The sequence below is a fragment of the Lutra lutra genome, chromosome 14 (genome assembly GCF_902655055.1).
Source record: "Lutra lutra chromosome 14, mLutLut1.2, whole genome shotgun sequence".
Classification (NCBI taxonomy): domain Eukaryota; kingdom Metazoa; phylum Chordata; class Mammalia; order Carnivora; family Mustelidae; genus Lutra; species Lutra lutra.
Genome location: NC_062291.1, coordinates 59,968,164 through 59,982,311, shown reverse-complemented (window position 1 = coordinate 59,982,311; position 14,148 = coordinate 59,968,164). Strand labels below are relative to the sequence as shown.

At 45.4% G+C, this 14,148-nt stretch overlaps 1 protein-coding gene across 1 annotated transcript in view; it reads right to left on the bottom strand.

Moving 5' to 3' along the window:
- Nucleotides 1–540: 540 nt before the first annotated feature.
- LOC125084403 (collagen alpha-1(I) chain-like) overlaps nt 541–14,148 on the bottom strand; it is a 52,367-nt gene continuing 38,759 nt past the window's right edge. The window contains exons 3-5 of the mRNA XM_047701633.1: nt 5,694–5,777; nt 4,913–5,032; nt 541–1,993 (exon numbers count right to left, since the gene is read on the bottom strand). Of these exons, the coding sequence (XP_047557589.1) occupies nt 1,918–1,993; nt 4,913–5,032; nt 5,694–5,777 (280 nt within the window). The 3' untranslated portion in view covers nt 541–1,917. The remainder of the gene's footprint in view (nt 1,994–4,912; nt 5,033–5,693; nt 5,778–14,148) is intronic.

Sequence of the window (14,148 nt, the reverse complement as noted above, 5' to 3'; positions counted from 1 at the left end):
CGAGCTGAAGGTAGAGGCTTTAACCCACTAAGCCACCCAGGCGCCCCGCTATTTTTAGCTTTTTGAGGAACCTCCGTACTATTTTCTATACTGGCTGAACCAGTTACATTCCCACAACCAGTGCACAAATGCTTCTTTTTCTCCACATCCTCACCAACACTTGTTACTTCTTTTTTTTTTTTTTAAAGATTTTATTTATTTATTTGACAGAGAGAGAGATCACAAGTAGACAGAGAGGCAGGCAGAGAGAGAGGAAGGGAAGCAGGCTCCCTGCTGAGCAGAGAGCCCGATGCGGGACTCGATCCCAGGACCCTGAGATCATGACCTGAGCCGAAGGCAGCGGCTTAACCCACTGAGCCACCCAGGCGCCCAACACTTGTTTCTTCTTATGTTGTTGATTCTAGCCATCCTGACAGGCATGAGGCGATATCTCATTGCAGTTTTGATTTCCCTGATGATGAGTAATGTTGAGCATCTTTTCATGTGTCTGTTGATCTGTATGTCTTCTTTGGAGGAAATCTGTGTCTTCTGCCCATTTTAAATTGGATTATTTATTTTTGGGGTGTTGAGTTGTGTTAGTTCTTTATATATTCTGGATGCTATGAGTTCCTAGATTCTTATTTTATTCAAAGAATGTACCATGGGATTGTAACTACTGTTATTTAATGTTCAGATTGCCCCAGATTTGACCAGTGGGATCCTCTTCTGATTCCTCTGTCCTTTTGACATATTGCTACTATCTTTTTAGCACCTCCTTAATTTCTGGAACAACATGATATCTAGGTTCATCTTGTATTTTCTCTCTCTGAGCCCTGAAACCAGCCATTTCTCCAAGAAGTCCTGGTTCCTTTTACTGATGAAAGGTATTTAGAAAACAAGAGCTAGCTGCCAGCTGTGCTCAGTGCTACTGAGTGTCTACTTCTAAGACTTTTAGCAGACAGAACTAAGAAATATGAGTTGATATTGATATCTTATTACTATATCTGTACACACATACAACCATGAACTCATACAGATATCTCCCATTCTAATTCATTACCATAAGATTGATTTTAGTGTTCCTTCTCTTTATCTTTGTAACTCTCTTCTCCAACAGAAGGAATAGGCTCCCATTAACCTCAATATATTTATTCAATTGCTCAATTCCATAGCACACTAAAAACTTTTAGGATTGCTAACCCATACCACTATAGGAAAAAGTCCTTCAACTAGAATTCAATATTCACTGGTTTTTGTTTGTTTGTTTACTCTCCCTTCAGTGTGGTAGTATTATTTATTTGAAATAGAGTTAGGTTCATTCACTTCTATTTATGTCGCATTTTTAGGTGGTTTTGAGGATTTTTTTTTCCCTTCTTCTCATCCTTGTTCATTACTTTTTAAGAGGAGAAGTATTCCTTACCTAGGGCCTGTGGGTTTGTGGATGGATTTGATGGGGTCGGGGGGTCTACCAATTTAATGCAAACTATTAGATATGTGTGTACCTTTCCTGGGGAGAAAATCCACAGCTTTCAAAATATTCTTAAAGTGAGCTTTAACCTAAAATGTTTAGGGAGCAAGAGAAGAAAGCAGAAATCCAGGGGCAGGCCCTCTTTAGAAGTCTCTTACCAGTGGGGGAGAAAGTTTCACCAGCTTATAAGATTCTCCAAAGAAGACAAGTTTCTATTTATCTTGTATCTATGCCAAGTGCCAAGGACACACACAAATGCCAAGTGAAGAGACACCAAAGGAGGGAAGAGAAATTTGGGAGCAAACCTGCACATGGAGCTCACGACTGCTCTTTGCAAAGAAGGCCTAGAACCAAACCAGAGTACAAGAGGTAGCTTGGAGGAAGGGGAACCTAGCATGAGCATTTATCTATAGGTATACACAGAAAACTAAACCAGGAGAAAATTCTCAGCATGCTGAAGAGACATTGACCTAAGGCTCTGACACACTCCTTGCATAGGTGGTTTCAAGGTCCATGGGTGGTTTCAAGGTGGTTTCAAGGTCCCTGCTAAATTAGAGAACAAGAGCAATTATACCTGTGTAGGACAGCAGTGAGTCAGGCAGGGTTTACCATTTGCAGGCATGAGTTGAAAGCTTTCCCTGGGTGTGGTGGGAGGTAGGAACTCACCTTGGCATCTGACATAGATGTTTCATGTAAGGGTGGCATTGCTCCTCAAGGAACTTCTGCTGCTAAAGAGGGACCCTCTCTCTCTCTCTCTCTCTCTCTTCCTTGCTCCCTCTCTCTCCCCCAAATGAATAAATAAAATCTTAAAAAATAAAGGGGGGAGGGGCACCTGGGTGGCTCAGATGGTTATGTGTCTGCCTTTGGCTCAGATCATGATCTCAGGGTCCTGTGATAGGGCCCTGCATCAGGCTCGCTGCTCAGTGGAGAGTCTGCTTCTCCCTCTACCTCTGCCTCTTCCCCTGTTTGTGCTCTCTCTGTCTCTCACTCTCTTTCTCAAATGAATAAATAAAATCTTTTTAAAAAAAAAGAGCGGTCTAGAATGGAGATAATGAGGTGCAAGCCTCATGGTCAAGGACAACCTCCTCAGATGTGTCAAGGACAACCCACTAAGGGCCAGCCAGGAATCCAGAAGAAACCATAAACCTAGTCTGTGCCACGTGGCTCAAAGCTTGTCTAGAAAGTCATGGGCAGGCCACAGCAAAATCATAGAACACAAACTGAGCCCATACACGCTGAGTGATCTGTGGGGTGGGTAAACCAGGGGAAGTCTCCTAAAGGAAAGAGCTGATACATGCTGTGAAAGGGCTGAAACTGAGGAAAGATAAGAGAAGAGATGAGGGTGTTCCACTTGGCAGTGACAGCTCAACAATAAGCAGAGGTTTGGGGCAGAGATGGTTGATCCTCCAGCAGAGAAGGGGGTTTGCATCAAAGATCGATCTGGAGGGTGCTGAGGTCACATGCCCATAAAAGACACTGTTCCTCAAGAGGAATAATGTGATGGTTATGATGTTTGAGGGAGAGACTGTGTGGGGCTGAACTGGGGAGTTGCAAATGCAAGGAGAACAGCAGGGGTGTTACTAAGATCACCGGGATGGGAAGTATCTGCCTGGACTGGAACAGGTAGCAGTGTAAACACAGATACATATACACAGATAATAAAAATGAAAATCACCACTCACATTTTATATGGCTCTGTGGACTAAGATCACATGTGCCCATATAGAATTCTATGAGCAACACTGAGAATTATTTATAATGCTTTACTGAGCAGCTATTATGTGCTGGTCATTGAGTTAACTGCTTGGCTGAGTCTCACAACCACCGCATGAGGGAAACCACGTACTTTCTACCACTCAATATCACATGCTGTAAATTTGCTCAAATGTGAATCTCATAAGAACCCTGTCTGTTCGGTGCATCAGGAATTATCCCCACTTTATAGTAGAAAAAACAAACACTAGAGAAGGTGAAGGCCCTCACTCACAGCCACTCAGCCAAGGGCTATCTGCCAACACTCTGGACTCTTATTTTGGGGATCCCTACACCTTACTTTCTCCCTCAGTTCACGTACAAGGTATTAACAGAGCCCTCCAGAGTCAAATGTCACTTTGGCCTAGATCTACAGCCCACTTCATCTAAACACACCAAATTCCTGGCATTGGTTCACCAAAGGTCAGTAATGTGGCTCACTCAAGGGTCACTCAGCTGAGTCTAGCCTGCCTGGACAAAGAACCCAAGGAATGGAAGTCGAGGTGAGGGCAAGGTGACCTAAAAGATGAGGTCACCTCCCCATCTTTTAGAAGACATAACCACTCCAGTCCCCTGCTCCTGACTCAGAAAAGTGGGGGAAGATACACATTCCATCTGCATTACATCAGGTTGCACAAGACAGAGGGAGGGCAAGCTCTCAAGGTCACCATTATGTCTTCATGCCAGGGTTGGGTCTTAGGAAAGCAAGCAAAATGCTGGCGGTTGCTTGGAACTGGAGCAAGCAAGGAGGAAATCCCTGGGGAGACACTTGCCTAGGGCTTGTTCTGCAGATGTTCCCTCCGGCCCCTCGGAATCTACTCCCACTCTCAGTGCCTCCTGCCATTAGCCAATTGTAGCCACATGCGCACCCTACTCTTCCATTTGAGATGCTCTCCCCCTTTCCCTTCAAATCCTCTTTTCCGGGCCCATGAGCTACTTGTTTCAGTTTTTCTACGCCGCACAATGACACGGGTTATTATGAACCAAGAGGGTTGCTGCTGGGCTCACCTTGGGAACAGGTGAGCGTAAGGTATGTTTTACATCTGGCCATATCCTCAGATCTCTGCTCTATCACTTGCCCGGCTCACCTGATTCTAAGACTGCTTTCCACAAGTCACAGAAATGACTGCAACATGGCACCGAGGTGGGGTGAGTACCAGGCCCACGTGGAGCTCCAGAGAGGGCTGAGGGGATACCCCATGGGCAGAAGCTGGAAGACAACCAGAGCCAGGTGGGAAGCAAATGGGCTGCTTTTTAGCTCCAGGCAGAGATCAGGCACTGTATCTGTCCTTATCAAGCTAGCGGCTGGACATGTTTTCCATCTGAGAATGAGACTAAAACAGGCCCTGGAGCAAGGAGTTCAATTCGGAGATTTAGCTTGCTGGCCTGTCTGGTAGGTGTTCCAAGACAATGGCTGTGTCCCTCCTGGGGGCACCGCAGATCCCCTGGCAAAAGCTGTAGAAGAATATGGAAGTCTTCGTGCAGCATTTTCTTACGCTAAAGCTCCCATTCCACAAAATGCATTGAGCACTTACTATATGCCGGGCATCTGGAACGTGGGCACTGTCGATGAACAATGTATAACTTTGTACTTACTATACTCAAGGCCCTATTCATTCTCATGGCAGCCCCATGGGTTGTCTATAAAAATGCCTCCACTTCACAGATGAGGAAACCAAGGCTCAGAAAGACAAGAAACATGCCTGAACTCACACAGCAAGTACATGACAGAAGCAGGATTCCAACCCACGCTTTCCAAGCCTGTATGGCTCACCACCCCCCCACAGGATCCCGGAGAAGTCAGGGCCACTCCTGCCCCCGGAAGCCATGTCCCTGGGGGGAGAGAGAATATAAACAGATCATGAAATGTAAGATGCTCCTGGCTCTAATGGAAGCATGAAGAAAGTACTCTCTTTTTCTTTTAGCCTATTCCTGTGATAGTGCGTGAGGGTAGGACCCCAGGACCAGTGGAATGTCAGGTGTAATTCTTGTCTTTCTGCGACTGCTCACCTCTTTGTTCGTTGTCAGAGAGTCAAGAGGCCTGTGAGAAATGGCCACTTTGGAGGGTTCATCTATTCCCATTTATAGGCTGCGACTGTCACATCCGTTGTCATGCTTAAACCCCACTCTGTGGCCCTTGCTGTTCCCTCAGCATTGAATGTGCTTCCCCAGATACCCGCCGGCTCGCTCGCTCGTGTCTCCTGGCCTCTGCTCCAGTCTCCCCTCCTAGGAGAGGTCCTCCTCTAACTCCTTGTCTGAAATAGCTTTCTGGGGAGCCTGGCTGGTGCGGTTAGTAGCGCACGCACCTCTTGATGTTGGGGTTGTGAGTTTGAGCCCCATGCTGGGGGTAGAGATGACAAAGATTGAAAGATAATAAATTGAAATGAAATGGAATGGAATAAAATAAAATAGCTCCCTCGACACCTTTATGCCTTCTACTTAGCTTTCTGTCTCTTGTTGAACTCAGCAGTCTGAAGTTTGATTTTACACTTACCTGTTTGTTGTCTCTCTCCCCAGATGAAGACCGGGCCCACTTCTGTCTCGGTTACTGCTCTCCCCACAGCACCTAAAACGGGATCTGGAACAAACAGATAATAAATAATTGGTTGAGCAAGTGAATCAATTTGAACCTTATAACAATCCTTCAAGAAAAATCATCCTTGACACCATGAACCTCATTGCCATTTTTAAAAATAAGGGACCTGGGGCGCCTGGGGTGGCTCAGTGGGTTAAAGCCTCTACCTTCAGCTCAGGTCATGATCCCGGGGTCCTGGAATCGAGCCCCGCATCGGGCTCTCTGCTCAGCAGGGAGCCTGCTTCCCTTCCTCTTTCTCTCTGCCTGCCTCTCTGCTTACTTGTGATCTCTGTCAAATAAATAAAATTTAAAAAAAAAAAATCTTTAAGTAAAAAAAAAAAAAAAAAAAAAAGGGACCAAGCATATAAAAGTTATCTGGCCAGTCGAGTCACACAGGGCCTGCCCTTGGGACTGGATGTGTGCCCGGGCCCCTCTCCTTCCCACACCGCCCTCCCACCCCCACACTGCTCTCTTCTCTTCCCCTGACTCAGTCCATTGTTCTGTGGTCCAGGGTCTGTTCGTTGTTTATAGAAAGGAAAGAAACCCAACACCACCCAGGAGCGCCATTTACCAACCCCAGGCAGGTGGAGTGGCATCCTCCAAGAAGCACGGCACGGTCTCAGTGTCACCTCCTCCCTTCTCTCTGCCACCAAGCATCCAGGGCAGCGTGGTGGGCCAGGTTCAGGTCACCCTCCAGACAGCAAGAGTGGCTCAGCCTCCTCAGTGTTGCAAGGGACACTCGCCTCTCTCTCTCCCTCCTGGCCTTCCTCCAGGAGCCCCACAGCGGGGCACCCACACTCCTGTCTCAACAGGCCCCAGGGGGAGTAAAAGAATCCATCTCACCAATGTGTGGACGTCTGCCTGCAAGGCTTCTCCCAGCATTGCGAAGGTGGAAATGCAGGGAAAGACCCACTTTGGGGTTCCTTGTATGAGGCAGAGGCCACGTGAGGGAGGAGAAGTGAGGGCAAGACCACAGGCTCGTGCATGAACTGGTAGCAGGGGTCCAGAGCTCACTCAAACAAATGAGCAAACACAGGGTCTTAGGGAGCAAAGAAATGGGAAAATCAGCTGGCGGATCTGGGTTTGTGTCACAGTCCACCTCTGATAAGCTATGCGGTGTGACACAAGGGAAGTTACTTCCTTTGCAAATGGGGATAATTAAATAATAGTACTTTTATGCAGTAAGTACAAAACCCACTAAGAAATCTGTGAAGGCATCTTGGAAACTCTCAAGTATCTATAAACAGAGATGTGTTAAATGTATATTTTTTTCTGATTAAAAATGACTCATTATATTGGGGCACCTGGGTGGCTCAGTCGGTTGAGCATCTGCCTTCTGCTTAGATCATGATCCCAGGGTCCTGGGATCAAGCCCTGCATCGGGCTCCCTGCTCTGCCGGAAGCCTGCTTCTCCCTCTCCCACTCCCTCTGCTTGTGTTCCCTATCTCGCTGTGTCTCTCTTTGTCAAATAAATAAAGAAAATCTTAAAAAAAAAAAAAGACTCATTATAGAAACATAACCAATACAATCAACACATAAAAAGTATAAAGAAAATAAAAATCACCTGTAATTCCACTATTCATAATCACTGTTATCATTTCATATATCTCTTGCCATCTCTTTTCAAAAACCCATGTATGCAAATACATATGATATACACCCGCGTCCCCTCACCACAAGACTGGACTGCACAGGCTGCACGCCCAGGAATTTTCATCATTAATTTCATTAGAGCAGTAATCGCAGTCCACACTGGAATTTTATCATTGTTCTGGCTAAGAAGTGTTAGAAACTTATTGCTAATAATTCCTCAGTCCTTTCGTTTAATAAATACACAGTTAGTTCTCTGCAACATGGTACACTGGGGAAACCATTATTACACTAGGAATCAGGAGATCTGAAATCTTCCTCTGAGGGTGCCAATGAAGAACGGCGTATGCTCTGGCAAGAAGGCTCTGTGCCTCAGTTTCCCCGACAGTGAAAGGAAGGTGAAAATCTATGCCCTGAAGGTGAGATGAGAGCATGCAGGGGAAGGTACACAAAGCACCCCTCTGTGGGAGGTCCTGTTCCTGTCCTCCCCCTCCCCAACACGCGTGAGTACATCCAGGGAGCCCGTGCACTTGAATTCATCCCTGTCCCGTTTAACAAGTGCTGACAACTCAGGGAGCAAAAGCGACCTTGAGTCTGCTTGTCTCTAAGAGGCTAAAGTGCCATTCCCTTTGCCTCGAGCACTTAAGCAACAAGTCGTTCCCATCTGAACCAGAGCTAGAGCATGCCCTGAAGCGGCTGGCCCAGGAGGTGAGGAATACTGTCCCAGTCCCTTGAGGAGTCAGAGTCTCATCCTCTCTCAGACCACTGGGTCCTGTTTTCTCAAAGTGAGCTCTCCAAATGGCTTGCTTCATAGGGTCCCAGGCCAGAGTCAAAGTCTTTGAGGGCAGGGCTCAGGAATCTGCATTTTTAATATCTGTCTCACCCCCATCCTGGCAAAGACTTAAAACCACCCACCACCACCACCACCACAACTGAGATGCGCTCATAAAGTCTGAGAACTGACCTGTTAACAGCTCATTTGGGAAGACTGACGATCAAGGTTACAAAGCCATGAGTGGCCAAGCTGGAGCCAAAGGACCAGAACTCACATTTCTTCCTCAATCTTTCTCTGCTCCTTTCTCCTACTTTCTGTCTTCCTTCCCTCCTTGCCCTCCTCCCTTCCTTATTTTCTCTTTTTATTCCAAGAAAATAGACTTTTCCCATCACATACAGTTTGGCACTGGGATTCCCATTTACTGGGCAGTGCTGCTCCACACGGTTATAGAATTCAGATTTCTTGTTTGTATTTAAATAATGTTCTAGGGTTGTTTTTTTTTTCCTTTTAAAGTCATAATTCTTTTTTTAAATTTTTTAAATAATGTTTTAATTTTTTTATAAACATATAATGTATTATTGGCCCCAGGGGTATAGGTCTGTGAATCGCCAGGTTTACACACTTCACAGCACTCACCATAGCACATACCCTCCCCAGTGTCCATAACCCACCCACCCTCTCCCTGTCCCCCTCCCCCAGGCCACCCTCAGGCGCCCGTCATAATTCTTTTTAAAGTCAGTAACCAGGAGGGGCGCCTGGGTGGCTCAGTGGGTTAAAGCCTCTGCTTTCGGCTCAGGTCATGATCCCGGGGTCCTGGGATCGAGCCCCGCATCGGCCTCTCTGCTCCGCGGAGAGTCTGCTTCCTCCTCTCTCTCCCTGCCTGCCTCTCTTGCCTACTTGTGACCTCTGTCAAATAAATAAATAAAATCTTAAAAAAAAAAAAGATTTAAAGTCAGTAACCAGGAAAGACGTCCTGACGCATTGTAACGAATCACCATAATTCTTCCTCTGCCAGTGGGAGCTAGAACATGGGAAGAAAGAAAACAAGTGGTGTGGGAATAAGCGAAAGTTTCATTAGTTCACGTGTGAATGCATTCATTTATTCACCAAATGTCACTAAACACCTAGTAGGTGATTGGTGCAGGGAATTCAACAGCCTTCCTTCTAAGTCAGCTCATGACACAGCACTGCTGACTGAAAAATGAAACTGGATGTCTCAGTGAACAAGCCCTGAGCCAAAAAGGGCCAGGGGCAGCTGTTGGGGGGTGGGGGGGACTACAGAGAGAAGACGGTCCCAAGCCCACATTTGTTCTCTCAAATGACCATCTCTCTCTTTTCTCTCTCTCTCTCTCTCTCTTTCTCTTTTTTGTTAATTTTGGTACTGAGTTTTAAATTTATATTATTTCATTTATTTATTGTGTTCAGTTAGCCAGCATATATAGTACACCATAAGTTTTTGTTGTATTGTTTAATGATTCATTTTTTTTTAAGATTTTATTTATTTGACAGAGAAAGAGTCAACCAGAGAGGGAACACAAGCAGGGGGAGTGGGAGAGGGAGAAGCAAGCTTTCCGATGAGTGGGGAGCCCGATGTGGGGTTCGATCCCAAGACCCTGGGGTCATGACCTGAGCTGAAGGCAGATGCTTAATGACTGAGCCACCCAGGCCCCCTTGTTTAGTTGCATATAACACCCAGTGCTCCATCTCTCTCGGTTTCCCTCTTTTGGGAGGGGCAGAATGTCTGCAAGAGTCACATACGGTGTTTTTACTCCCAAATTGGCCACATCCTCGGCTCGAGAACAGAATGCAGGGTGGGGAAGGAAGGGGACTTCCGCCCTCCCAGAGCATCAGCGCCTGGCATGCTGGGAACGCCAGGGAGGCAATCCGTGGCATCCCTGGACAGACCGGCAGGCTTAGCTGACCATGCAGAGCCAATAAACATCATCTCCCTGGATTTTCATAAGGTTTTAAATGGGTTCCCACACTTAAGTAGTCCTTGAGAAACTTAGAAAAGATGGCTGAGTATAAAAGTTTCATAAGCAGGATGTTGGGGAGATTAAGGGTGCTGTTTAGCACCCTCCAAAATCATTTTTGCCATTAATTTGCTCTGCCTCACGTGGTCTCCTAGTCAACCTTGTCTTCTTCCTTCTCTCTCTCTCTCTAATCTCAGTGGCCCTTTAGAACTGTACGTCATCTTCCACAGACCCATGCCACTTTGCACAGGGCTGTACCCTGGGACTTGCACAAAGCTGGGGTCAAGGGAGGTATAGCAGAATGATCTCAGCACACAAAGGCCACTTTACGTTCCAGCCTTAAACCCTGAAGACATAAAACCATTCTTAAACATGTACTGGCTGAGTATATGGAGGATAAAACATCCTTTTGAAGATAAACTTGCTTTTGTACAATCAGGTCATTATGTACTGTCACAAAAGCATGGTCCTGGCAGAGGGGAAAGCACTGTGAAGGCAGATAAAGGAGGCAAAATTGCCTGGGGCGGGGTGGTCAAAACATCAGGGTGGCAGCGGCCCAGAGGCATGAGGTGACTGAGGCTGAGGAAACTGCTCAGAGCTCTGTCTCCCTCCACGGACAGTCACCCCATAAACTGACAGCTACGCACCTGCAAGATACAGAAAGCAGAACCGAGAACAGAACAGCACTCAGTCTTCAAAGCCACCATTACTGTGGGTCTCCAAAGTGCAAAGCACTGTGCTAAGGAGATCTCGCTCACTTTCTTTCTCTGTACTTTCTTTCCCTTCATTTCCTCAGTAATTACGCGTGGAAGGCATCATTCCCTATTTCACAGATGAGGGAGCCAGGGTCGCCAGCTAAGGTGGGATTCAAACTCAGACCCTCCCGCCGGCACACGCACACACACGTGACAGCCTGTACCTTTTTTTTAAACCACATCATAGAGAAGATGAATGTAAGTGTCTATGCCTGCGATGACAAGAGAATTTCTCAAGGCTTCTCCATATTTATCAATATATTTTGTTTTTGAAAAATCACTCACTTCTTTAAAAAAACATAAAAGTCATACATAGTTATTCTTATCAAGCCAAACAATTCAGAGAAGAATGAATAGTATGACTTGTCCTTGACATTCCCTATGATTGAAAGTATAGATGTAACAAAAGCATATTGGGGAGAGAAAACATTTTTTAAAGAGAGAAGAAACAAAATCTATAGTCCTCTCACTTTAATGAAATAACCAAGAGAAATTCAGAATACTACTTTTCTACAATTGGGGTGTTTGTTGTGTGATATACATTCAGTATATTTTGTATCCTGTTTTCCTCGAGTGATGTCACAAGCATTTCCATGTCATCTGTCTGGTCTTCTTACTCCTTGGAGTTCATGGCTGAGTGACATGTAACTGAGAACCACAGTGTGCTTAAACCATCCTTCCACTGCTGAGCATTTAGATTGTTTCTAATTATTTGCTATTATTAAGTGTGCTGTGATTAAGATCTCCATGCATTCTTTTTTTCTGTCTCCAGTTTGGATTATTTCCCTAGCATTCCCAGAAAGTAGCATTACTGGGTCAAAGGGTGTGAACATTCTTAAGGCTCTTGATCCATAGTGCCAAACTGTTTTCCGAAAGGATTGAACCAATTTTCACTGTTTGGACGCTTGCTTGTTTTCTCCATGTGAGAAGTTCTGGGGAAAGACTTTGTTTAAGGCTTCTTCATCTGTTTAACTGAAATCACTACACTTTAATGTAGCTGTTTCATACGGCCCCTGTCAAAGTCTGTTGACAATGTTTGGCCATCTGATTACTGGGTGGAAGATTTATACTGGTCTCCCTGTCTCCAGGCTCTTCCTGCCTTCAATCTGTTTTGCACACTTCAGCCAGATTCATTCTTTTGGAAACATCTCTTGCCTCGTGTCGCTGCCCCCTCTAAGTAACGTGTAGTGACTCTCTGTTTCCTCTGGGATCAAGTCCAGACTCCTCTACTGGGCCCTGAGAACCCTCCATAATAGGGTCCCATCTCCCCACCTTCCAACTTTCCCAACTCAATCTCATCTCCTACCACCCTCAGCAGAAACCTACTGCCACTTCCTGTCTAGACCCCCCCATGACCTCCATCTGCTCTTCCCTTTTGCTTATGTTTTCTCCCACCTGGAATGCTTTTCTTTTTTTTCTACCTAATCCAAACACTCCTCTGCTTTTAGGGTACTTCAGGTGAGAATTCTTCAAGAAAAGCCATAGAAAGTGGGGAAAGACCCAGAGTCAGGAATTTAGAAAGAGAGGGAAACAGAGGAGGGAAAGAAGTGGGGACCAGGAGGATATGGGGCCCCCACATTAAAGGCACGAATAGATTGGCAACAGAGACCAGAACAAAGGCAAAATTCACTGTGCTATTTTAAAATTCACTGCTGTTCCTACTGGCCTAAAAAAGGAAGCTGTGAGTGAGCAGGATTGTGGGCCAGTGCTAATAAAATAATGATGACAATAATAATTATAGTATATTAGTTAGGATTAGCTTCACTTAGGGAAATGAAGACCTAAAAAAATAATGGTTTAGATATGAGAAAAGTAATTTATGCTTTATGAAAAGAAATCCTCAGGAAGTCCAAAACTGGAATGGCAGATCCCTGCTCATCAAGGACTCAAACTCTTTAGCTCTCTGCAATGCCAGGCACCCTCAGAGTGTGGTCCTCCTCCTCATGCCCCAATATAGCAGTTGGGGTACCAGCCATCACAGTCAGAGTCCAGACCAGTAATAGGCAGAGGAAGGATGATGAAGACTGTCTTCTCTCTTTAGGGAGACTTCCTGGGAAGTAGCATGCAATGCTTCTGCTCAGAACTCATTGGTCTAGTCCCATGGCTGCACCTAGCTGCAAGGAAGTCTATGTGCTCAGATGAAAATCAAGGTTACGTTACTAAGAGAAGAGAATAGGTTTGGGGGCACACAGGTCACAGTCTGTGCTACCATTTATTGAAGCACTGTGGTAATCAATTTATATCTATTCTCTCTTTTCATTTTTATACCAATTCTACTAGCAAGTACATGGTAGAAAGGAGCATAAGACCTGGACTGTGTCTGAGTCCAGTACCTGGGTGGGCTCCTTTTTTTTTTCTTTTTCATGGAGACTTATTTTTCATGATATTGAAAAAAAAATCACAAAGTAATTGTTAAATCTCTTTTTTTTCCCCCTGCTTGGCCACACACACACACACACACAGAGTTCACCTTTTAGAGACTGAGTCTTCCAATCTCAGCATACAGAACTCACTGGAGTCCTTCCTTTAGTGTATACTTAGTTATATTTTTTTGGCATTGTAGGTCTTATTTGTGAAAAATATATAAGACTTCCTCTATAGGTCATCAAACATAAGCAGTCCTCAATAAATATCATTGAAGTAACGTTCTAAAGGGAAACGATAGCAATACATTCTCGAGAACACTGATGGTCAACAGTTTTTATAAATGAGAGGTTTACTAACAGTTATGAATGCAGAAGAGCGTAAGAGAGATGAAATTCTTTCTCCTTCAGTTTGTATTGTTCTGTACTGTTACTCCAGTTTTCCTGTAAAACAAATGGATGGAAAAATCGCCAGATAGAGAGGCTAGGCAGGTTTGCTAATGCTGATTTCGTGATTAACTGGTCTCCAAGACCTCGGAAGCATGAACTCTTGTGGTGCTGGAAGGGTAGCAGGGCTGTGGTTGGGGAGGCGGGGTGAGGGTGGGGCAGGGTGGTGGGGGGGCGGGTGAAGGGCTTATTTGATGACCAAAGGAAAGCTGTTTGGAAAAAGGGTTTCAGACTGATAGGGACTACAGACAGAAGGAAGGGAGAGTCTAGGGCAGAGACTAGCTTTAAAAAGTACAGTGGGCATGGAAGTCGGGTGGGTGGGGCAGCCAATCAGCATCTGAGTATTGGCAGAGAAGGCAGTTTGGGCTTCATACCACGGGCTACCCTGCATTTCTCCCAAGGCCGAATTATTCCCAACAAGGGCAGCTAAAGAATGATCCGGCCCAGTAACTGCCAACATCTTATTGTGCC